Here is a 26,219-nt window from a genome sequence, read left to right as displayed (position 1 = left end):
TCCTGTCCCAATGAGCCCCAATACCATGCATAACTATAATGCACTGATAAAAACGTCCAAAAGACGCGGGCAAGCCTACCCGCTTTGCAGAGTTTCGAGGAGACAGCAGCTATCTGGTCCTTGCTGTTGGTATCTTTCCCTTTATACCAAGGATGCTCTGTGCCATGTTTCATCTACTGCTTAATAAAATGAGCAACTACAATGGGACCAAAAGATCAAAGATCAAAAACCTGGAAAGAAGCTAGAACGATTCCCTCTCTCCACCCCTCTAACAACAACCACGCACCCACCTGCCTCCCATACGTTTACTAAAAAGTATCCTAGAAGCAGGGGATGTCAGAGATTCCCCATGGCCCCCCAGAAGACCGCACCTTTTGTTCTTAAGTGCTTTTCTTAACTTGACCTAATTTTGCTTCAGGGTGAGGATTATAAGATCAGGTGGCATATTGGGGGCATTTTAGGATACATAGTCAAAGGGTAGGTGAAGACTCCATTTTAACCACAGGTAAGTGGGGCCGAGCACTGCCATTGGCCCAATCATAGGATAAGAAATTGTTCTGTGGATATGTCTGGGTTTTTTTTTTTTTTCTTGTATACACCATCCCCACCCTTTGGGTTTTAAGACATCCTTTTAAATATAATAATTAAACGTGAACCACAGCCTTGGAGATTTAATAGTCTGCTTGGCGATACGCTAAAATCCAGAGTGTGCTCCTAAGCAGGGCATTATTAAGGTTACTTTGCCTCTCCAGAGCTGAGTTTTTTTTATTATCCATATCAACACAACATAGTCATTTCATAAATATTAAACACACCCAATTCCCTCTTTAGTTTGTTTTCATGCTAATGCAATTGAGAGTCAGCACAGAGAGGGGCGTGATGAGGCAAGCTATGATCCCGAGAAGCTGGAATAAATGAAATGCAGAGAAATACTATTGAAAAAATCAATTATGATTGAATTGGTGGACTGAACTTTGAAAACACTGCCTTTGTGTGGCATTTCATCATTGCCAGGTAATGCTGGAATGTGTATTCATGAGCTCTTAAAGGTATACACCTTCTCTTGGTACATTACCTAGCACTGGCTAGACTCTGATACCACACTGAAGGGTTAGACCACAAAAATAAAGCTCCAGTGAATTTATGAAGAAAAATAATAACGGCAACTACTTGATAAAATTTGCCCCGTACTGTATTTCAACAGCATTCATTCATCTGACACATTTTTATAAAGCACCTACTATGTGCTGATCACAGTATATGGCAGTGGGGATACAGCAGGGAATGAGTCAGATGAGGTCCTTGTCTCTGCCATGTTGACAGAAAAGAAATAAGGGAACAAGATGATTTTAGGTCAGGGTGTGAGCTTTAATGAAATGAAATGGCAAACTAACATGGAGGGATAGTGCTGGGACTCTCAATGTTGGTGGGCTACTTTGTACAGAGAAGGCTTCCCAAACAGGTAACAGTTCAGTGGAGGCCCAGATAATGAGGAGGAGCCCCAGAGCAGGAAGCGATTCTGGCACATTTCAAACATGTTTTAAAATAACAGTACAAGATCTGAACCTAGCCACCCCTGAGATGATTAGCAGAACAAAAATGTGCTTAAGGAACAATTTTTTAAAACATGCTTATGCAACTTCTTTGTCAGCTATTATCAAAGAATTGTTTGATTGATGACCTTCTTTGACTTTGAATATACACATTAATTTTTTAAAAATAATATCTCTGAAGAATAAGGTGCTTCCTGCATTCCTGGTTACCACTCAATTAAAAAAGGCAAATACCAAACACCGCCCCGCACAAGTCCCAATCCGTGGACTCTTGGTAATTCAACATTTTGTTAAAATGTCAAGAATAGCTGAATATTTAAAAGGGCTTCCTTTAGATGATAGGTGAGGCATCAAACTAAAGTCATGCTGTACCAAGACCTACAAAATCTACTCCTGCCTTTCAGGTCCTGAAGTCTATTTTGGAGAATTGCCAAATTAACATGAATTTGTGACCAGTAGTTGAATCCTACATAGTTGATGATAATATTAGAGCACTATTAATTGGACAAGTTCCATGACTGCATAACCTGAAGAAATCCATGTATTTTCCTTGGCCTCAGTTTTGTTACTTGCAAAATGCTAGGAATGGACTCACCATAAGCTCTGTGAAATCATGCACATGCACACACACGTGGGCATGTACACACGATTGCCAATCTCTGCATTCCTAACACTAATTCCTAGTGCCTAGAAGTAATCGGGTACTCTATAAACACTCATTCAATGATCACAATCCATATGTGAAAATTTATCTTCTCATTTTCAGTTGATTGAGGGAGAGAGAGAGAGAGAGAGAGAGAGAGAGAGAGAGAGATATGAAAACAGTGAGATGAGTTTTTATGGTGTTAATTGATCTGGGTATTGTCTTTGATTCTGGAAACTATTCCTTTCTTAAGTGTTCAGTGTTAAAATGCCTATTTTTTATGACATGATGGCTATAATATTTAGTAGTTGCTTTTAACTTTTAATCAAAGAAAAGTTGATTTTCTTTTTGGCAAAATTGAAAAGTTAGTACACTATGTTGATCCCTAGTTCTTCTATTTTTTTTTTTTTTAGTTTCAAACATCTCAGAAATCAGAAATGCAGTTTTAACAAAGTCAGGATGATACACAAAGTTTTCTCCAGCTCCCAAATCCTATGGTATGTACTTTTCTGGCTGAGTGATTTGGATTGAGTTAACTCGGAAGACAGAGTGGTCAGCACCATGGACAGATCTATGCCGGCTCAGCCAGTGTTCCCTTGGGTAACAAAGGGCTAGATTTCAATGGATAAAACACAGGCTCTTCTTTGAGATTGGCAATCTTAGTGTGAGCACACAGTACCAGGCCTAATACCTAAATTAATGAGTTTAAGTCTCCATTTAATAAAATATTCAGATTATGATTACACTTAGTTTCATTAACTGCATTCTCAGATTAATGTAATGAGATTTCCTTTTCAACTTGTAATTAACTTTATTGAGAATGCTTATTGGGATTTTTTTAAGGCTGTTTCCTAAAACCTAACTATAAATTATTTTAACATAAGTATTTTGATATTCACTGTATTACTTAATTTTATGTTTGCTGTTAATTTTAAAAGAAGAAAAATTTCACCACTAATCTATTCCAGAGAGAAACGGCCAGTTGGGGGAATGGAGAACCTCTGAACAACAGCTCTATTCATCGCCATTAGCTGCTCTCAAAACTGAAGTCTTTCCAAGCCAAACTTGATATTCTTATTTTCATAGCCATGCATCAGCATGACCGTAACCAAACAAAATTCTCTTGTCCCTTCAAACATCAGCTCTGCAAGGAAAAAAAAAAAAAAACTCTAAGAACAATAGTTCTATCAAAGATGGGCAAAATGAAAATGTCCTGCTTTCCCTTCCTCTGTTTCTTGGAAAGATGTTGGGAATGTTTTTCTTTCTTTCTGAACAAAATAACATCAGTTTCTCAGGAAAAGCTGCCCTGATCTTGCTTCCTTCCCCTGCACCTCTGAGACTCTCTGGAAGCCTCTGCTTGCTCCCAGGCCACCCTGGGCTGATTCATATTATGCTCCTTGACAGTCACTGGTTATTTTGCCATCTCTCCCACTGCATGGTAAGTTCCAAGAAGAGGATGCATCCTATATGACTCGTCCATCCTAGTACCTTCAATTCCTAGCATGTCAACCGACACATAGCAGGGTCTTAGTCAATGTCAGTTGAATGCTGATTGAATTAAAAAATATATTAATTACAGGAAAGCAAATGCATGGCTACAATCTGAGTCCTCCAGAACAGGGAGGTGACTTTATTTCAGTTGGTTCATGTAAAAAGATGATTGTAATAAAATACAGCCATTCTTAGTGGGAATCAACAACAAGGAAAAGAGAAAGAGATGGGGGGGGGGGGAGAGAGAGAGAGAACCATAACTTTCATCTGTCATCCAGTGTGGGTCCCTGGGAAAGGCACAAGACACAGGCACAGAGTTCAGGATGTCACGCCAGGTGGAGGAGAGTCTAAACACCTTATCAACACCTCTGTGACCTCGGTAGGTTACGTAAACTCTCTGAGCCTGTTCTATACTCTATACCAGGTGGGTACAATGCACATTTCAATCATTTCAGTTGTTGTGGAGAGTAAAATGCGTGCATGTGATAGCTGCAGAATAAATGCTATTGTTTTACTTTGGCTTCTCTTTATTCACACTATCAATCACTGGGGATCACATCACTTATTCCAGATAAAAGGAAAGAAATATTTTCCCAAAGGGAATATGTCCCAGAGTAGGCTTTCCCTGGTATGGGAAGAACAGAACTTGGCATCTTTTAAACTAAACCAGACACTGTGTTGAGCACTTAAGCTTTCTTTACAAATAGTCCTACAGCTGGTTGGGAAAGCAATGCAAATCTAATTAGGCGGTGCCATGTGGCCGGAATTAGCAGCAATTTTTGAAAAAAAGCCCAAGAGATGACTTACAGATAGTAATTTTTTTTTCCTTGAGGGGCTCTGTTTCTCTGTTGCTTGCACACACAGACACACACACACAGTCACATTTTCCAAGTGAAATATGACATATTTGGGTTCATACAGATTCCTACTGGCCCAGTCTGCCAGTATAAATAAAATATTAAGATCAATATTCCTAACAGAACAAAAGCCCATGTGTTTTAAAAGGGGAGAGAAGAAACACATAAGACAGCAACACATGTCTGAGAGCGGGACAGCTGCTCCATCCCAGCTATTTCCTTAGGAAGGAATTGACAGTTTCCTCAGTTCTCATTTGCATCAAAAAACAGTAGTAACAAGCACACTCGTGCGCGCACACACATCATGATATTAACTGGCACAGAGTGAAAACATTTGCACCGTGAGAACGGCCGCAGTGAGTTCAGCCCGATCTGCACCGTTGCCCTCTTGGGAACAGCAGCTGGAGCGCCAAAGTTCCCATATTCCACTGATGACAGTAGAAGCCACCGGCATCAGTACTGCAGATGCTATGCCAAGTTCCTCGCATGTGCCAGTCCACTTAATCCTCACAACAAGCTTGTAAGGCAGGTATGACTCCTTTTATAGAATGGGAACCTGGGGTTCAGAGAATTAAATCAACTTCCAAGACTGCACAGTTATTAAGTGATGGAGAGAGAACCCAACCGCGGTTGTCTGCCTCCCAAGCCCATCTCCTCTACTGTCGTGTGACAATGCCTCAAACTCAGATGAGACACATTTGCGGAGCACCTTCCACCCGCCAGGGTTCATCCACAACATTGATGACCTTAAGAGAAAAATAGATTTCTTGATTTAAACCACTTAAACTCATTTCAGGCTACTGCACAGAACCTACAAATGTTTTTTAGCTGATCCGACATAGACCAGCCCTCAAGTTTATTAACAACATAGTTTACTAAATCATGTGCTAAAACCATTATAATTATAGGTCTTCAGACAGAACAAATAGTTTGCCCAGCTGCCCAGGAACAAGTTGATAGTTAAACCCGCTCATGAATTGGAATTAACCAAGTTCCTTAGAAACTCAAAATCCAAAGGGTCCTGCTGATGGGTTCCACTGGGATTCTTACAAGCGTGTGATAGAGATTCACTCATACACACGTGCGTGCACTCTTCATTCAGCAAATATCTATGAGCACTGGGCTTTTCTAGGCACCACAGACACAGGGAAAATTAAAGTAATGCATCCCCATCCCATCCATAGAAGATGCAAACAGCACTCTTCCCCCTGCCTCTCCTCCCCAGGCATACCTTTCTTGGAGAACATGTCCCAATAGAGTCCTAAGAAAGAACCCCAAAATGCCTTCTACCCCATGCAATTGGTTGAGCTGGGGAAAGCCAGGCCATTGGCTGGACAGAAACCAAGCATGTTCATACCCTTCCATTCATTCCCACCTCCCACCACCACCTCTCAAAAGACACAGGGATCAAGGGCACAAGAGACAGAGATACTGTACCCACTCTTCCTAGAGAGGTCCCTGAGGTGGTCCGGATGCCCTTTCTGACACCTGAAGAGTCACCATGTATAACCAGTGAAGTCCAAGCTATGGAGTCAGACAGTCCTGGGCTTGAATTCTGGTTCCTCCATTTATTGACTATGATATTATGGCAACTTCTCTAATTTCTAACTTTGTATTTTATAAGTGTGTGTGTGTGTGTGTGTGTGTGTGTGTGTGTGTGTTCAAATATGCTCACATGTCAGAAGACAAATGAACGTTCATGCATTTGGTCACCCAGCTGCAATAACTCTCAGAATTTTTCCAATTTTGTTTCATCTATCATCTCTCACAAATCTATATTTTTCCAGAGTATTTTTAAAGCAAGCCTCTGCCATCATGTTAGAGAAGTTCTTTAATTTCCATGCAGCTCAGCTTTCTCATTCATAAAATGAGAATAATGATACCTCATCCATGGGCTGATCCGTTCGCTGGACAAACATTTATGGAGCTGCTGCCATGTGCCAGCTCGGTTCCTGGTGTGGGGGTTACAGCGGTGACAATGCAAAGCCTTTTCCCCTGTGGAGTTTGCCTTGTGGTGCAAGAGGCAGGGATAAAATAGCCAGTAAGGCAATTTCAGAGAGAACAAAGTGTTATGAAGAAAATCATGGGGAAATGGGGAACCGCGAGTGGCTTGGGGCTCAGAGATGAGCAAGAAAGACCTGTCAGGAACTAGCCATTGGGATGAGATGTGCAAGGGAAGAGGCACAGCATGTGCAAAGATCCAGAGGTGGAGATGAGCTCAGCTTTGAGTAATAAAGGAGCAAATCCTTAGTGCATACCTGGCACACAGCAGGTGCTCAATAAATGTCCATCCTCCTAACAGAGGAGCTCATCACAAGATTGTAAGTGGGATGCACATTGTGGAAACAGCTCTCTTACTAGAGAGTCGGGGGCTCCTTCGGTTCACTTAGCATCTCCTTTAACAATGCCCACTCCCTAGAAAGACTGGGACATTCTGCAAACACCCGCACATAGGAAAGACAGCATAGTGCAGTGGTTAGCATCATAGACCTTGGGCCTGAGCCCCTCCAATTTGCAGCTATAAACATCACACAGGCCACTAAACCTCTCTGGGCCTCAGTTTTCTGTCTTTAAGATGGTAGAAATGATAGGTGTTGAGGATTCGATGCATCAGGATTTGCTATCTAGAGAAATTACTCTTAATGTTACTCTCTTATATGTTTTTTAACTCTTACACACCCCAATGTCTACATTTACCTTTTTATCTGCCTAAATTTTAAAAAATATTTGGGACTATCCCTGCTGGGATGTCCAAAAGTCGAGTGTGGAACATCCCAGGCATCCTGTGAGTGTGGGAAGGGACCTAGATCTGAGCTACACCACCTCTTAGAAACAAAGCCAAGAGTCTGATTTTGGTTCCTTGTCAACCTACTTGGGACTCATCCTGGGGAGTACAAGGTGGTGGGTCTGGAATGTAGGAGCTGCTCTTTCTAATGGATTCCCTGTCCTAAAACATCAAATCACTGTTTGTCCTCAGTTTGTGGTAAGATCGCACTTGCTCAGATTATGCTGTAAAACAAGTAGTGCAGCTGCGACCAAATACCCAAGCAGGTTTGCCTGTGTGTGGGGGACACGAGAGTATCTTGTCCCATGAATAAGCCAGAGCACCATCCAGGCAGCAACTGGCTCCATGCCGATTGACCGGGTGAATACCTTGATGTGAAGGTTCCCGTGGACACTGGAGACACCTCGGTGCTGGGGCAATAGCCCTCTTCCTGTTGCTTTCCATCTTTATCACAGTATTATACAATATTGTACAACCAACATTCTATGATGAAAGGGAACTGTGCTAAAAACAACGTGGAATTGCACATTGGATCCTGGAACAGAAAAAGGACTTCTAAACAGAAACTGGTAAAAATCCAAATGACATCCACATTTTAGCTAAAAGGAATGCCCGGGTGTTGCTCCTTAGCTTTGATAAATGTGCCATAACATACGATGCTGATGTCAGGGGAAGTGGGCCGAGGGGTGTGCAGCACAGGAGGCAGAATCTGAGCAGCCTTTCTGTAAATAATCAGAGTATTCCAAAACAAAAGCTTTGGTTCAAAACGACAGAGCTGGGGAAGTGTCAATTCAGGTTTCACCCATGGCCCCTGCCTCACACCTGCCATTGAGAAGGCTGAATGGAGTGACATTCACCCTCCAGTCCCAGAGGGGTGAGGAGGTGTCACTGGCAGGCAGGGAGGTGGGGGTGGGGGAAGCAGAGCATGTTTCTAGAACTTGAGGACAAAGCGTGCCTTCAAAAGCAAACTATAATTACACAGACGCTGAGGAGTCTTTGCAGAAAATCAGTCTCTCGACGGAACCCACATCCTGTTAATCAAAGAGGTCAAGGCCCTTTGATTATCAGACTAAATATTTTTAGGCAATATCACTGAATGCCTGGAAAGAACATTAACAGCATCAGCTGGAGAAACATCCATCTTGAGATAAGAAACCAAATCCTGCACATCGCAAGAAAAATCAACCCCAGGAAATTTATTAAGAAAAGTTGGCAAAAATGTCCCCCTGTCGAAGCTCTCTCCTCCTGGCCTGCTTCACCACATCCTTCTCCACCTGCCACCCCTCCCCACACCCAGGTGTACACCGGATGTTAGATCTCTTAGCATTTGGTGCAAAAGTAAAGGAGAAATCAGAAATGGACTAAGCATTCATATTAAGAAGACGAGGAGAGAGAAAGAGAATGAGATGATTATTCTCTTAACGCAGTGCTGAGCGGGCCATTCAATAGAGATGAAAATGACATTTAAGCTCAGTCAGATTCAACAGCTTGGATGTTTAGTCAAGAACAACCTAAAAATGGTATCATGTGCTCTGCTCAGTATACGGTGAGCAGACGCTTCTTTCTTTCCATGTTTTGGTAAATCTTGAAGTTCCTATAATGACCAGAAAGGGGTTTTCTATTTAGTAGTTCATCCTAACTCAGGTATGAGTGATTGGTCTGATTTTCAAACTATTAGATTGGATTCCTTCCCTGCTTCTTCTCTATCTGTCAAAATGGTCTCTGGTGAGTGGCTGACTTTTTAAACCCCTAACAACTAATTAATATAAATTACCTAGTCCTATCTTCTCAAGGAGCTTCTCCCCCACCCATCATTCCTTCTTCTAAACATACCATTTTTTTTCTGTGTCTATGATACATAAATAGCTTCTCTAAATCAATAAAAAGATAAGCCATTACAAAGTAATCTGTTAGTACTGTTAACTACCTAATTGATGTGTTACATAAATTAAACTTTCTAATGTAAATCTGGGAAAGGCTACATGCTTCTTATTTTTCTTATACAGATATTCCCAAGAATGTTAGAAAAAAAGGACTGGTTCAATCTGTCAAGATTCAATGAAATTAACCTCTGTGGCATTTCTTATAAAAACACAACATGTGTGACATTACTCCTGGAATTCTTCCCTGGAGTTTATCAGGAAATGCTCTAGTACAGTTCTACCCAGTGGACTATTACAAGGGACTTTCTCCTCTGGATAAGATCACCATATTCTTGAGGCACAAATATAGATCAAAAGCAAGAATCATAAATAAGCCAAAGTAGCTGGTCATAAGAGATGTCTGAATTACTCAGCACCTAGACATCCATCTCTGAGCAGTAATGTATTTTCAGTACAACTTAAAACAAAAGTTCCTTATTTAAGTAACACTCTTGATGTTTTCTTCCCTTTTGCCCGATAGAATGATGAGGCTCAGGTGACTTCAATGAGTTTGTCATTCCATTTCTGCACAAAATTCCAAACCATCTCAGACACGGAAACTTCAAATGAAAAACCTGTCTACAGTCACTTTCTATAGGAAGGGACTCAGCTCCATGTCAGTTTCTCTGCTCCATGATCACGTGCACTCGTTTATGATATTTGGGACCCACACACACCTAGGTTCAAGGAACTTCTCACTGTCATCTGGAAGACAATGTGTTCATGTCCATCACAACCAGAATCAGACGCAGCAGTTGCCATGCCAGAGTGGGGGCCATTTAGCCTATCTTTGGGGGCTGTGGGATTTGGTCATAATATTTCCAATGGCTGATGTATTTTTCTCTAAAAAGTTGGCTACTCCTAATAGTATTTCATAATCCAGTTCATAAATAAATAATGTCAAGTTCTTTAATATAATGAAACCTAAAACATTCCATTTGGTGATCCATTTTTCAACCCATGTAAATACTGACTTTGCTAAAACACTGTAACCATTTCCAAAACCACACACACACAAAAAAAGTCACCATGCAGAACATGCATCACCAATGTCAAATCCCACAGACTTCTTCCCCTACCCATTGAGCATAAAAATGTGCAACCAAACAGCCCAGCACCATGATTCAGCACCTAAAACACCCATGTACCTTCTAGCGGCCTTCCAGCCAAGGACACAGGCTGCAAAAGCATGTAGCTCCAAAACCGTTCTGCCCCAGGAGCCTCAAGCCACAGCTGAGGGCATCCTTGGAACTGTCTGGCTTTTGTTATTTCAGACCAAGCCCTCCACATTTCATTCACGTGAGGGTTACTTGGAAACACAATTGCTGGGAATAACCACGGCGGTGTGCTATTGTCAAGAACTAACCCATCTTAGTTTTCTCCATTCCCGTTTTCTGTGTTTCAGTTCCACAGTGTATGCTGGACATACAGACCTTTGAAAGGATAGAAAATCTTCGGGAGCATTCCAAGATCCCCATGTATGATTTATTTGCTGAAGAATACCTCTGGAAACGCAATAGCAAATGCAACTTTTTTTTTTTCTTTCCCGGCAGAACAGTGGAAATTTGCTACTGCTGAATCACATGTGTGTCCCACACCAACATGACCACAACCCAACACCTGCCCAGACCCACCCCCCAAGGAGTGTTTTGTGGATTATTTTTATAAAGCTCTAGCTTCATTTTTAGAAAAGATACAATTCTTCTGAACTAGTATTTGTTAACTAAAAACAGCATGAGATCTAAAAGTAACAACTGGTTTACCTCAGGAGGTAGACAAGTGTTGAATGAACTCCCAGCCAGCAGATGACCCAGGCAAGACAGAGCAGCAAAATAACCATTGGCAAACAGGCTAATGACCCACGATGAGCCCACCAATAATTCTCCAGTTAACCAAGGCCCGGCCATGACGAACTAACCCAGAGGACATCTGTTAAGAGATCCACCAAGATGAACCAACCAAGTTGTCCACTAGTTGACGCAAGATCGACCGTATGAAACCAACCAAGTGGACCACATTTGACAGAGAAAGCAACCTAGTGATACCCAACTCAGGCTCATCCAGAAGAGAGAAAAGAAAGCTTCTGATTTGCCTACAAGGGGAAGCTCCTGACAAACCCAAAAGCACACCACAGACTCTGCCGCAGCCGGGTCGTAGGTGGGATTGGAAATGGCCCGTGCAGCTGTACTTACGGAGATTATTGATGGGGGCCCTGGTGTCCGTGTTCTCGTAGTGTTGGACGTGCACCACAATGTTAAGGTCTCTCTCCATGTGGTCAGGGTTGCAGTGGCCCTGTGGCCTCATGACATCCGCAAGGGCCCTGGAAGAAGAGAGAATGGAAATCTGTTCATTCAAAATACAATGACCACCTCCTGCCCCGCACTGTCCTCGTGAACAAAACAGACATGGCTCCACTTAGGGGTGGGGCAGAGGAAAACAGCCACAGCTAAATCTCTGCAGTCAGAGGTCATGTAGAGACGCCCCCAGACTCACTCCAACAGCCATGGAATAACAGTGTCGTCTACCCACAGAGCTGTGGAGAAGACTGACTGATGGACACATGTTGAGTGTCTCCACCCCATGACTCAGATCTGTCTATACCTAACACAGATGCCACTTCAGTGTAGCAGTGGCCCAATATTAGTGACCACAGCTAGCATCTATGGAGCACTTGCTACAAGGCAGTCACTATGCTAAGCACATTGCAGGCCTAACTAAACAAAACAGTCCTCCTGAGGATCATTATTCCTTTGTAAAGGAACCGCAAAGGCTCAGAGAGGTGAAACAACCTGCTCAAGGTCACACAGCCAGTAAGCTGTGGTGTAGGAATGAGAACCACTCTTTTCTCCCTTTCTTTCTTTCTTTCTTTCTTTCTTTCTTTTCTTTTCTTTTTCTTTAGAGAGGATGAGAACACAATTCAACCCACATCAAGGACCTTCACAGTCAGATGTACGCTCAGGAGAGAAGCTCTGGGATTGCACATAGGACAGAGCAGAGACGACCATCAAACAGATATCACACCCTAAAGTCAGACTGATCAATACATTTTTCCTCTTTATCTACCCTCCATTACGTGTTTATTGTGACATGCAAATATCCTCAACAGTGGGTATTATCATTTGCGTGCTTATCTTTCCCATAAAACGGGGTTTCACCACAAACCTCATTCTGGTTCTCCCTCTGTCCGCGCAAGATGAGAGCTAGCCGCATCGCTCGTGTGAGTTTCTTTCATCCCTTGCAGGCTCTGCACGGTGCTCCATCATCTGCGACCCCCAGGCTCACTTACCTGCAGGGACAATTGTCTCCATATGCTGTAACTACTGTGGCGGAAGAACCCACCAATCAGAATGGATGCCAGCTACAAATATCCAGTTGGTCCATTACAAACCAGTAGGCTGCCAGTTCTGTCTATCATTTCCATGACTACGGCCATCTAGGTGGTCACCAACACTCCAGTCCCAGTGAACAACTCCGTGACAGACACCTTCACACAAGCCTCCTCTTGAAGCGGCAATGGTTTGTCCAGGGCACATACCCACCAGTGCCCTAGTTTAGGGTATACCCAGATGTTCCTAACTAACCAGCACCCTCTCAGTCCACAGAAAGGGAGATGGAGGGGGAAGATGAACTGTTCAGGAGAGGCCCCCACAGACCACCAATGTACTTGGAAGACCCACTTATCTCCCGAAACCGACCCCACTACAGCGGTGATTCTCAAATAGTAGTTTGCCAACCAGGAACATCAGTATCACCTTGGAACTTGATAGAACTTTTGGGATCCATCCAACCTTACAGGGTCAGAATCTAGGGTCGGGCTGATGCAGGGTGTCTGCACGGAACCCCCGGTTGCTGGTGCACACTCCAGTTCTCCAGCGTGAGACTGCAGAGAGGCCTCAGGCTTGAGGGAACGTTTGATTGTGGTGCAGGGATATCACGGGGGCGAAAACCACACTAGCTAGGGAGAAGTCTCAAGCATGAGAGAGACCTAGGTCAGCACCACAAGAGTCCTATGGCAGCTAGAGGAAAGGGCTGAGTCCACCGAGAGACAGGAGAATAACCACAGCTCTCATTCATTTGTTCATTCAACAAATGTTTATTGTCTGCTCTGAGCCATGCACAATACAAGCCCTGGGGATACAGCAGCACACAGGTGACCGCAGTCTCTGCCTTGCTGGAGCTTACATTCTATGGAAGAGAATAAAAATAAACATGTTAAATAAATAAACAAGGGTGGAAAAGAAATGAAGAGCACAGGGTGGGGAGAGACTGGTACATAGCAGCATTGCTCACAATAGCCAAAACGTGGAAACGATCCAAATGTCCATCAGCTGGTGACCGCAATATGAAATGAAATAGTATTTAGCCATCAAAATGAAGGAAGCCCTGACACCAACCACGACGTGAATGACACTGGAACACATTACGCCCAGTGAAAGAGGCCGGACACAAAATTCCACAGGTCATATGATTCCATTGATAGCAAGGTCCAGAAGAGGCAATTCCACAAAGAGAGAAGGCGGAGTTGTAGTTGCCAGTGGCTAAAGGTGGTGAGAGGGAATGGGGAGTGGCTGCAGAGTGACAATGGGGATATTTTTTTGAGGAGGGAGGGGAGGGATGAAACATTACTGGAATTAGTGGATCGGAAGCCAATAGTGATGTTGGTTGTACAATGTCATGAATATGATACCGATCACTGAACTTCATGCCTTTTAAAAAATTCTAAAGAGAAGGAGAGAGAGGTGGTGTGATCAGGAAAAAACTTGGTGAAGACGTGGCCTTGGAGAGAGAAGGAACTCATCATGTGGTGCTCCAGTTTGGATCTGGAGTGTCCCTGTGTTCAAGGCTTGGTCCCCAGCTTGAAGCTCTTGGGAGAAGGTAGAAACTTTAAGAGGTGAGGCCCAGTGGGAGGTCTTCAGGTCACTGGGGATGTGGCCTTCTAAGGGGACCGTGAGACTTGGTACCTTCCTCTTTCTCTCTTTTTGCTTCTCTGGCCATGAAGTAAGCAGCTTTGCTCTACCGCATGCTTCTGCCCAGATGTGCTGCCTCACCACAGTCTCAAATGCAAAAAATGATCAATCAATCATGGAGAGAAACTTCCAAAACCATGAGCTAAAATAAACCTTTTCTCTTTATAAGTTGATTATCTAGGGTGTTTGTTACAGGAACAGAAAGCTGACCAACAAAGTGGAGATGGTGGAAAGAGCATTTCAGACAGAGCAAACAGAAAGTGCAAGGCCCCTGAGGCAGGAAAGAGGTAGATTTTGAAGCATATTCAAGAAGGCCAATAAAACTGAAATAGGGCAATATAAGAGGGGAGTATTACAGAATGTGGATTATCACAATCCATTTTACAGAGGGGAAAACTGCCCAACTTAACCCAGATGACAATCAATGGAGGGGATGAGTGGAAATGCAATCCTGAATGTCTTTGAAATCAAAGTCCAGGCTCCTTCCTACCTCTGTGCAATAAGCAAGGTCTGAAACTCAAAGGGGTTGCAGGGGAGGGAGGTTTTGAGACACAGGACAGAGGCCTCCCCATCCTAACTTGCCTTTCTTACTTCTAAACGGGTTCTTCATCCTGAGCTTCAAGGGATCGCTGAAGTCCTCTGTAATCGAATGGAAAATTCGTTTGTGCATTGTTCTTGAGCAAGAGCCATACCTTTCATCAGATTCCCCAATGGGTCTCCCCAAACTTCCAAAGCAGTCAACTTTCAAGAGGATAGGGAAGCGAGAAACCAGGATGGCTACCAGGAACTTGGTCGGAACTGCCATCTGCAGATCCCCTGAACCTCTTTTAAGTGCTGAAAACTGTCAAATTGCAGCTTCAAAGCCCAAGGACACTTCTCCCCAGGGCCGCCATTCCCAGAACAGGCAGTGGAGACAAGAATCCCTAGAGACCTCCACTTCCTGGTCAAGGAGTGTCTAGAGCAGGGTTCACTCATTCCCGCTCTGCATAAAATGAAGCGGCGTGGGCAAAGGAAAGGTCAGAACAGTTATGTATGGCCTTGAGTCACTGCAGATGAGAGATCAATCCAGCTGCACGTACCAATGCCATGCCTGCCTTGCGAACTCTCACATCAGATGGCTGGAATGGAGGGTGAGGACCAGCGGCATGCTCACAGGTCTAGGAACCCCAAAGGGACACACAGATTAAATTCTCTATTTTTGACTCTGCCAACCATTCAAAGCAGACACATACCTTTAAAAATAGCCCCCCTTAACAACAACACAGGCTGAAGACACTGTAGGCAATGCTGACACACATTCAGTTGACCCTCCTCTTCAGCAGTTTCCCACAAGGTTAGAACAGCCATGATCTGTGCAGACCCTAACAAAGTCAGCCAAAAAGAACCAAAATGGGGAATATCCAAAGGGTGGATTTGTTTACTACTGAGGAATGTCGCCCTCCACATGCATTTCGCTTTGAGATTTTTAGCTAAGGATAGTGGGAAGTCATTGCCACTAGCAACAGATTTTGAAGTCATGTTTATTTCACGTTTAGCTCAGTTTAAAAATTTCTTCTTAGGTAAGCTTTATTACATACTTCATAATTGTCCACAGGTGTATGAGTATATTTATTAGTAAAGCACATGTGTGTATGGTCAGAGTGCATACTAAAAACATTTTTGTGAATAGAAATGTGTTAAAATGTTTTCACAAATTAGGCAGTGGAAAGAACCAACAGTGGGTCAGAAATCAAACCAATGCCTAAGGATTTGGCGTTTGCTTGTGGCACAGAGTTTAGGTGCTTCTTAGACTTTAATGAACATTTGTATTATCTGGGGATCTTATTAAAATGCAGATTCTGGTTCAATAATCTGAGGTGGGCCTGACATTCCACTCTAGCTCCCAGGTGTGAAGAAGTTGCTGGCACAATAGCCTAAGACTTCCATAACAGTTCATGTGATGTGTCAGTTCCAGTGACCATGCTGTGCCCAGATGTTTAATCAAATAGTATTCTATTTGAGTGGGAGAGTGTTCTTGGAGGAGACTAACATTCAGTTGGTTAACTGAGTGAAGAAGACTGCCCACCCCAATGTGGGTAGCCCTTAGTAAATCACTTGAGGGGCTGTATGGAGCACAAGGCTGGCTCTTCCTAAACAGGAGAGGCTCTCCTGCCCTACAGGGGGACACTGCTCTTTCTGGTTCTACAGCAGCCTGCCTGCGGCCTTCACACTTGAACTGAGACATTACACTGCAGATTTTGGACTTGCTGACTCCTTGTAATAAATCTCCTGATATATTGGTTCTGTTTCACTGGAGAATCCTGCCTTAGACGGGATTGGAGAAGCCACACTTTGATCCTTTGATATCCCTTGACCCAGTTGAGAACAATTATGCTGGCATGTTACCATTTTTAAAGTTGAAAATGATTGAATATTGGCAATTTTATAAGGTCCAACTCGGTATTGACTTACTTGTACATTTCCTTGTATGGGATCTGTCTCTCGATATTGAATCATTGGCTCTACAAGGATGGGGATGGCACCTGCAGCACCCACTCTTCTCATAGCTTCCAGCACAGTGCTGGGCATAAGGTAGGTGTTCAGCAAACATGGATCGCATGTGTGAATGAATGAATGAGGAGGTACTGTTTTATGCCATGCAAACCAGGATTTTGGAATCCAGAACTCTCTCAATTGTAAGGCCCTCTGCTTACAATTGAGGAGTGGAGGAGACAATGATGGTCCCTGCATTCCTAATCTTGAGGGGGACAATGGAAGGAAATATAATAAACTGGTCAACCAATAAATTAGTAATTTAATTTTAGACCCTAATGCAAAATAAAGTGAGCAGGACTGAATGAAGCACCAGATTGTGGGGGAGGGGGAGGGAAAGATACTAAGCCTGGGTGGTCAGGGGCAGCTTCCTGGAGAAGGACAGGCAGTCATTTAAGTCTGATAGAAGAGAACTGAAATCAATGCAAGGCCTCCAGAGTGGGAATGAGCTTGGCCTGTCAGGAGGCACCAAAAGAAAAATGTCGGGTCACTTTTACTTCCAACTACAGTGTGCAAATAGAAGACCCTGATATTTCCAAACAGAGCGCCAAGTCCCAGCATTTTGCCTTAAAGCCTTCCAGGGGTCCCAGTGCTCCAACGTATTCTGACTTACACACATGGATAGGATTCTTCAGCACTGCCTTTTGGGCAAGAAGCATCACTTATTTTGTGAGAAAACAAGAAAACAAGAGCTTGTTTCCCAGCTTAGTGGCTATCCAGGTGCAGATATTAGTCAAAGCTCCTTCAAACTGTATACTCAAGATGTGTGCATTTTACTATGTAAATTATACCTCAATAAAGTTGATATTTAAAATGCAGGGACTCAGTCCCCCAGGAGAAGCATACATATCGTGTAGGAAAAATAATTGAGGGTTTTTCCATGGCCAACAGTGTATGCCTGCACACATGGGCTTCTGCAGCTTGGGGAGCTAATCAAAGCCAAAGCCATGGGATATTTGAAAAATGGGGAGGTGGGAGAGATGGGAGAGAAAAGAAAAGGCAAGGGAAAGAGAGGCAATTTGTCATTGGATGCCATTTCTTTGCAAGGGATTCTGGCTCTTCTGAAGTATGTTTGAAAAACACACAAGACACGGTGCTTTGAAATTTGCCATTTGGATTTTGGATTCTGTTTGAAGGTGGGCAAAATGATGACATGTGTTCCCTACTGGTTTCAAGTGGGGAGAGCTTCAAACACAGGTTTCTGCCCTCAAGGTCATTTCTCACTAAGGCCTTCACCGAGAGGTCTGGCCCTGCCAGGGGCAGATGCAGAAAACATTCCTAGACCTGATCTTACAGGGGCTCCTGGCACCAACCCTGCCTGCATGCACTGCTGTCTGCATGCCATGCAAGCACTCTGATCTGCAAAGCCTGGAGGGCCTGCAGGTTTGCATTTAAACGTAGCACAGACTAGTCGTCACAAACCTGTGCCCTGCCTCCGGCTGCCTGGATTTGAAGTCCGACTGACTCCTCCACTCACCAGGAGCTTGCTCATCCTCTTGGAAAGCAATCTCTGCTTCTGTAAATGGCACACTGTCACCAAGCCTACCTCATGGGGGAGGGGTGTGAAATTAAATGGGAATTTACACATAAGCTTATGGCAAAATTGCAGATCTGGCGAGGGTTCTTCGACATCACGTAGACAACACTTTGCAATGTATTTAATCTAGTCACACATAAACCTTCCTTCCTGTTCTGAACCTGCAGGCCCCTCCTGCTCAGATCAAAATGCAAGTCCAGAAAGGTGAGATTCGCTGTGGGATATTCATATGGGTACAAAGCAAAGTTTGCTCAGATTCACTCCACATTCTTCCCTGTCCTCGACCCTCTCTCTTCCCTTCAATCCCCTTTGTCTACTCCACTGATCCATTTTCATGGGATCCACCCTCCTTTTTCTTTTTCTTTCCTTCTGTCTCCTTTTTAAAATTTTTATTTATTTTTCCCTAGCTTCCACATAGGAGAGAAAACATTCAATCCTTGAGTTTCTGAGTGTGGTTTATTTCACGTAGCATGATGTTCTCCAGTTCCAGCATAATTGTGTCAGAACAAATCCCAATATTATGCATATCTATAATGAACGGATAAAAAACAAATTCCAAAGCATGTAAGTCCAGAAAGATTAGACTTGGCCAGTGTCACAGAGCAAGGGCTGGACACCAAGATCCAGATTCCGATGTCACTCTGTTCAGTAGACAAGAGGGACAAAATCCCAATAATAAAATGTCGAGAAACGGTAGTAAATGATTTCTGAGCAGGGGCCATGTGTGGTAGTCTGTGGGGGTCACTTTCCAAACCTAGTCCTCAGTGAGTTCTCAACCCACAGAGAGGAACTTGAGCCTCAGAAGTGAAGCAACCTTCCCAAGGTCACCTGACTATTGAGTGACTGAACTGGGATTGAACTTCAGGCTGTTGGGCTGGAGCCCAGGCTGCTCAGACCAGTCTGAATGACTGTCCCAGGTCTGCAGGTGACATAACTGGTGGTGGGGGGGGGGCGGGGGGACTCAGATGAACACAAGAAACTCCTAAAGGGGGCAGTCATCACCCAGCTGCAACCAATAGTTGCTGTGTAAAAATGCCTGACCTACTGGGAATTTGGGTTTCTGTGTGAAATCTCCCAGTTTTGAAACACTGGCCACTGATTGGAAGTTGGCTTTCAAACACCATGCATATTGAAGACTAAAGAGATTTCACAGGCAAATACAATGCACCCTGACTTGAAAAAACAAGCTCCTTAAGACATTTTTGGTATCACTGGATTGAGTGATTGGGTATTTGATGATAGGGCTGAATTCTGGTTCTCTTCCTTGGGCATGATAATGGGATTGTGACATATGGGAGAATATTCTCATTAAGAGATCCAAAAGTACTGAGGGACTAGGTGTCATGTCTGCAATGTATTTTCAAATGTTTCAGACAAAAAAGAAAGAAAGAAATACAAGGAAAGAGAGAGGGAGGGAAAGATGGGAGGAAATGAGGAGAGAGAGAGAGAGAGAGAGAAAGGAAGGAGAGGCAGGTGGATATATGGACAGCAATAAAGAAACATAAAAAAATACTAATAATTGTTCAATTGAGATCAGTGGCTCTCCATTGGGGGCAATTTTGCTCCTACATGACACATGGTAATATCTGGAGATAGTTTTTTTTTTTTTAATATTATAACTAGGGTATGGGGAATGTGCTACTGGCATCCAGTGGGGTACAGGTCAAGGATGCTTAGGACACTCCCCTACAACAAATCCCTCAACGTCAATAGTGCTGAGGTTGAGAACCCTAATCTAAAGGAAGGATATCCTGGAGTTCATTTTATTATTCTTTCAAGATGTTCATTTAAATTTTTTCATAATAAAAAATATGGAAAACTTTAAAATAAAAATAAGTAGAAATACCTTACTAAACAAAATGAATCTCCACAGTTGACTACCATTTACAGTCACTTCTTCCAGTAAATAATTTTTGCTTGTAAATAGTTCAGCCACTGCTGCTAAATGATCATTTGCACCGTTCTTATAAGATCACATTCACTCCCTGGCCCCTTCCTGAATGGCTGTCTTTCTCCTTGTCTCAGCCCTAATCAATCCAGGAGGAAGCAAGCCATATGCCAGAGACTCTGAGCCTGCACCCTGACCTGCTGGAAGATTTAGCAGGAGAATACAAGTTTGCTGGTCACCTAGGGGCAAAGTTTGCAACGAGGGCACAGCCACATGCTCCATGTCCTTGAAGAGAAGGTGCGTTCAGGCAAGATGATAACATACCTCATCTCAGTGTTCCTGGCAGCTCCAGACAAAAATTAAAAGGCTGTGGCTGGCAGGTTAATTTTACCTGGAAGCTGTCTCATTTCATAGCAGCCTCTCTGCTGCCAGACTTGGTGTGCTGGCCCCCACAGGAGGATTCCTTAGCACCATCAGGCAAAAGTTAATGAGCCAACTGCCATACTCCAAATGATTAACTGCATAAGCAGCACATCAGGCTCTTGGAGGGTACCTGGGGCAGCCCAAGTAGCACAGAAAGATTATATACATGGAGAAAACAAGCAATGGAATACAAATAAGAGAATCACATTGGCCCCTCTCCTGTCCTGGATTAATTTATCCATCTCCCAACTCTGTAAAATATTTCCAGTCCCAAAAGTAGTGTTTCCCCCAATGTGGACCACTGATCTCAGAGCCATTCAGGGGAGGTAGTTAAAAGCAGATTTCTGGGGCCTGCTCCAAACCTATTGATTCAGGCTTTCTGGGGATGGAACTTGTGAGTCTGCTACATGGGAAGCCACTCCACATTCTGTGGTTGGATCTGAAAACATCTGCCCCAGACACAAGTTGAAATCAAGAGACTAGGGATTGCACAATTTTCTAATTATGACTTTGGGCAGCCTACCTTACCTGCGCCATGATTTTCTCATATGTAAATGGTAATTATAAGAGCACCTGTCTCCTAGGGTAGCTGTGAGAACTAAATGAGAGAGCTTTTACACACACAGACACACACACACACACACACACACACACACACACACCCTGGTACAATGCCTGGCACCCAGCACCAGGCTCAGCAGATGTTAGTTCCTTTTCCTTAGCAGTGATTGTGTGAGCCTTAGAATCACCTGGGGAGCTTTTCAAAAGTACTGACACCCTAAATTCTGATTTAAAGAGTCAAAAGTGGAGCTCCTGGCAACAGGATCTTTTTTATTTTTATTTATTTATTTATTATTATTTTTTTTTTTTTTTTTTTTTTTTGGTAAGCATTACAAGGTGATCTCAAACAGCAGCAGGGTTGAAAATCATATCTTAGAAGCTGCCAGTAAAAAAATCAACAATTCTCCTTTTTCGGGAGTATGCATTTCCACTCCACTCTAGAGGTCCCAGGATTTATAGAGGGAGAGCCTCTGTAGAGATGCTGCTACCCCGGGACTGAGTACCCATAGACACTGCCTCCAATTGGAACTTTCTGGGTACATGTGGAAGAATGTGCCTGCAACCAGCTTAACTGGAGTCAGGTCCTCTCACACAGCTGCCAGGAGACAATGACAGAAATTTGGATCCCTGCTGGACCCCAGGTATTGGTGGAGAGCTCTTCCATCAGGACACTAAAGGGGGCTTGAAGTGAGCACCAGTTTCTCCCACAGGTCCACAAAGGTTAGCTTCTCTCCCCACCTTCCCACCTCCAGCCCCTCTAGCTCCCAAGGATGGCTTCTTGAAGGAAATCGTTTGCCAGGAAAGGGCTTGGTGGAGATTTAAGGAGTTAGCCCGAATCCACAAAGCAGCCTACCTGTGTCTGTGTAATCCTTCCCTATAAGGCGGACACCCGCTGCCGCAGTCCTGCGTCTGCCTGCCCCCCTCACCTTAACACAGACCACGAGAATCGATAGGGACGGGCTTGACTGTGGGGAATTAAAATGACCCAGGGCACCTTGGAGTTGCAGGAGGTGGGCGGGGCCAGCGCATTACTCCCTTAGTGGGTCAGGGTTCTCCAATCCCTGGAGCTTGCTTCAAGAGACCACCCACACCTTCCAGCAGACCCGAACCCACCAGAACTTCTCATCTCTTCCCCCCCTCCCAATCCCTTCCCTCTGGGGGAAAAATATTCATCGGATACTCTGCGTATAAATAGAAAATAATTACTAGTGAGGTGGTGATGTTCCTTCGCCTATTTTTGGTGGGTCTCTTTGTTCAGATTTTTTAGGCATGCACATGGAGCGCGTGCACACACGCGCACACACGGGCCGCCGGAGGAGGTGGGGGCTGAGGGGTGGGCACAGAGACTTCATTGCCCCGACTTGGAAAAGAACAGTTTTAAGGCTTATGCCTCAGTCATCCAGCTGTTCGCCTATCCCTCCTAGCTCCTGTTTACTAGCCCGGACCTCACCCTAACCCCTCGCCTCTCCCCCGGCCTGGGGCTGCGTGCTCAGGGCTGCATCCTCCGCCTCCAAAGTTACTGAGTTGTGAGAATCAATTTAAACACTTAAAAAAAAAAAAAAAGCAAAAGGCAAATAGCTCCATTAATCCCCAAATGCCTTCTCCCATCTGCTGCGACTTGCCAGTGCTGGGACTTGCATAATGAATAAGGCAAACGCGAAAGTTGACGAATCAGGGTGCTTGGCTGGTGAAGGCGCGCGTGGAGGGGGCTCGGGCCCCTGGTGTCCGCGCCAGCCAGAGCAAGGGGCACAGACGCGCAGTGATGGCCGCTGCCTGGGGGTGGAGGGGGGGTGGGGTGGCGGCGGGAGAAAGGGACTAAAGGGATAAAGAGGTAGGGGGAGATGTGGTCCCAATTTCAGAGACCTAGAAGATCTGGGAAAGCAAGCCGGCCGCTTCAGTAAGGCTTTGTTCTCACCCTCCGCTCACTCTCCCCCTCCTTCGCCTCATTTTCGCTAGTCGTACGAGTTGCAGGCTGCACTCACTCCTTCCCTCCCTCCTTCTCACACACACGCACGCGGGCTCACACACGCCCCCCTTCCCTTTCGGGCTCGTCTGCCTCTGTTTACCTAGAGGTTAGCATCTGGAATCGGGGGGGATGCCACAGATCCCCTCCACAAAAACCCAAGACTTCGGGGATAAGGGCTCCCATGCCGTACGCCTCAAGTTCACCTGCATCATTGGCAGGAGGTGGCAGTGAAAGGGCGAGTGATAGAGAGACCCCCTCCATGCACGCGCTCACCCCCACCTGTGCTGAGCCCAGCGCCCCTTCTCCGTGCTCTAAGCCAAAGTTGGCTTCCGGTGACATCCCCTAGCAGAAGGCTGGGTGTGGGGGGGTGCCATTGCCTGGAGGAGCTGGGGAAGGGACGGAATGGAAAGTGAAGCCTGGAGGGGAGGGCGAAAGGGAGGCAGCCCACCTGGACATGTGCTCCCTTTGGGGCCGGTGCGCTTTCTCCAGCCCCAGCTTGGTGAAGATGCCCACGAGCACCATGACAGCCACCACCCCGCAGATGATGTAGACGATCAGGTTGGTCTTGTCCTTGGTGGGGTCGTGCAGGGGGTCGTCCTTGCGCGCCGGGGGCTTGCCAGTGTTGAGCCACAGCGGCGTGTCGTAGTTGGTGCAGGTGCTTTGGTTCAGTCGCCGCTTCTTAAACGTGCAGCAGAACCGGAAGCCACAAGTCCCGCAGCAGAAGATGAAGTCGCCTGAGCTGCAGTTGAACGGCGGGTCCCACTGGCCCATGACATCGAAGTAACCCCGACAGAAGTCCGGCGTGGGCGCCCGAGTCGGGGGTGCGTCCGAGACCCCAGCGCCCTCGCCGGCCTCTCCGGAGGCAGCCCCGGAGCGGTTGCCCCCCGTGAGCACCAGCATGCCTCCCAGTTGCGCCAGCTGCCCGTGCCCGGCTCGCTCCTGCGCCCGGCACACGCGGGCGCACAGCTCGGTGAGGAAGCAGCCAAGGAGCAGCCGGAGGACTCGGCGCATCGTGTCTCCCAGCCCGGGCTCGACCGCTCGGCCGCTGCTGGAGCCGCTGCAGCCGCCTCTCGAGGAGCGGCCGAAGCTGCCGAGGCTGCTGCCGGGGACTGCGAGCCGCCGCGGGCCGCACATGCAGGGAGCGGCGCGGGGCACCCGGTGGTCGGCAGCCACTGCGCTCGGCTCAGCCTGCGTTCGCCTCCAGCGCGCTGTGCGCCGTGGGGCCGGCCGGGGAGGAGCGCGCCGGGCCGGGCGGGGGGAGGATGAGCGGGGGCAAGCGCTGGGTGCAGGTCCGACCGGCCACAGGGGGAGGCGGGGGCGGAGAGCAGGGGAGAGTGGGTCTGTCCGCACCTCCCCTCCGCTTGCGGCTCGGGACTCGCCGCCCCGCGTCCGTTGGCTGGATCCTCTCACCTCTCCAGCTCGCCAAGTGCGCTGGAGAGAGCGAAGCGACACTTGTGGAATGAAGGGAGGGCAGGAGGGAAGGGGGAGGGGGAGGAGGGCGGGCAGAGGAGGCGCGGGTTGGGGGTGGGGGGGCGGGCGCGAGCTCGAGAGGGGCGGGGGCGCAGGGAGAGGTGACTGGGGCGGGCGGGAGCGAGTTGGGGGGCGTGCAGAGCTGAACCAGGCAGGCGAGCTGGGAGGAGCGAGCTCTGCAGCCGCCGAGACTGGAAGAACAGCTCGGATTTCCCAGCAGGTGGAGGACCGTGGCGGGACCTCCCGCGCCTTCTTGGAGGCGAGGCTCAGACCTGTCCAGGGTACAGAGGCGATCCTGCCGGTGGCTTTTTCAAGGGATCATGCGCAGGATCTGCGGCTGGAATATGCCCACCAGAGAAGGGGTGACTCGGGGAGAATGAGGACAGACTAGATGGCTTTCACTCCAAAACAGACTAGGCGCAGTCTGCTCAGGATCGCCCTTCCCAGGCGTACGGGATTGCCTTGCCCTTCCCGGGGTTATGCCCTCCACCGGGCGCGCGACTAGGATGGCTGAAGTCCCTGGGCAGAGGCGAGGACCAAGGCTGGGCTGGGAAGGTGGGGTGGCAAGCTCCTACACTGGGCCCCCCCTCCGGGGTTGGGGTAAGCACTCCTCGGGAGAGGGGCTTGGGATGAACTCGTCAAAGAAGCACAGCGGATTGAGAGACGCAGCGGACAAGGCCCAGGCAACGGCGTGAACTGGAAGGTCTTTCTTTGGAACTCTCCCAACCCCTCAGACCTCGCGCTTTCGGTCCCTTTTCGCCCCCGCCGCGTTCTCTGAGCTCCACAGGAGGGCACACCGCGGCGCCGCCTCTGCGCTCCCAGATCTGGAGCAGCGCAAGGCCTGGGGACTCAAGCCTCAGCCACCCTGCCGTTCCCTGGAGCTCGCTCATTGGTTTCCCGAATCGTTTGTCCCCTGTCCCCACCAAGCCCGCTGGGCTTCCTCACCCGGGGCTGCGGAGTTCGGCCTGGCTTGGCTTCCAGTCTCTCTTCTCAGCGTTCCCAAATCTGCCCTCTCTCTCCAAGCGGATTCCAGCCATCCGTCGGCCCTCTCCCATTTCTCCCACTTCTTCCTCTCTGCTTGAATTTGACTTCAGTAGCCCCCAAAACAGGATGTGTACCAAAGCTGCTACACCAAATTTAGATCTCCACACGCCCCGGCGTTTTGTTTTTTAATTGCATTAACTAAGTATACACTTTGCAGTCTGCTAGGCTATTTGTAGGGAAATGATTCCATCACCCTCCCCATTTGGCTGCAGCCAAGGGCTTCTCAGGGCATTTTCAAAGGAACAAGAAGTTGGGCCACATGTGAAATGGTATGTTAAGGTCCCCTTAACTGAAAGCGTGGTAAGATTTATTGGTGCTCCATTGTAAGTTTTCTCGGAATGAAAGGGAGTTTGGCTGATAGCCTCTTTCCTTTGAAGAAACACCACCTTCTGATGTTTAAAAAAAAGAGTGGCCAACACACACCAGGGCAACCTCAATAGAGCCTATACAGGAATAGAGCAGCCACTGGAAGACTCTCTCTGTGTGTGATGGAATTTATTATAGCTCATCCTCACCTGGGGAAGGTGTGAGATTGTTTAATCCAAAATCATCAGATTCATTATAATAGGATCCCCAAAAT

General features: G+C 46.3%; 1 protein-coding gene across 2 annotated transcripts in view; it reads right to left on the bottom strand.

Moving 5' to 3' along the window:
• Shisa9 (shisa family member 9) overlaps positions 1-24,151 on the bottom strand; it is a 244,228-nt gene extending 220,077 nt beyond the window's left edge. For both annotated transcript variants that reach the window (XM_076840688.2, XM_076840689.2), the window contains exons 1-2: positions 23,574-24,151; positions 11,444-11,571 (exon numbers count right to left, since the gene is read on the bottom strand). In XM_076840688.2, coding sequence (XP_076696803.2) covers positions 11,444-11,571; positions 23,574-24,136 — 691 coding nt within the window. In that variant the 5' untranslated portion in view covers positions 24,137-24,151. The remainder of the gene's footprint in view (positions 1-11,443; positions 11,572-23,573) is intronic.
• Between the last annotated feature and the right edge of the window lie 2,068 nt (positions 24,152-26,219).

Source organism: Callospermophilus lateralis, chromosome 19, assembly GCF_048772815.1.
Source record: "Callospermophilus lateralis isolate mCalLat2 chromosome 19, mCalLat2.hap1, whole genome shotgun sequence".
Taxonomy (NCBI): domain Eukaryota; kingdom Metazoa; phylum Chordata; class Mammalia; order Rodentia; family Sciuridae; genus Callospermophilus; species Callospermophilus lateralis.
This window is presented reverse-complemented; position numbering and strand designations above follow the sequence as displayed.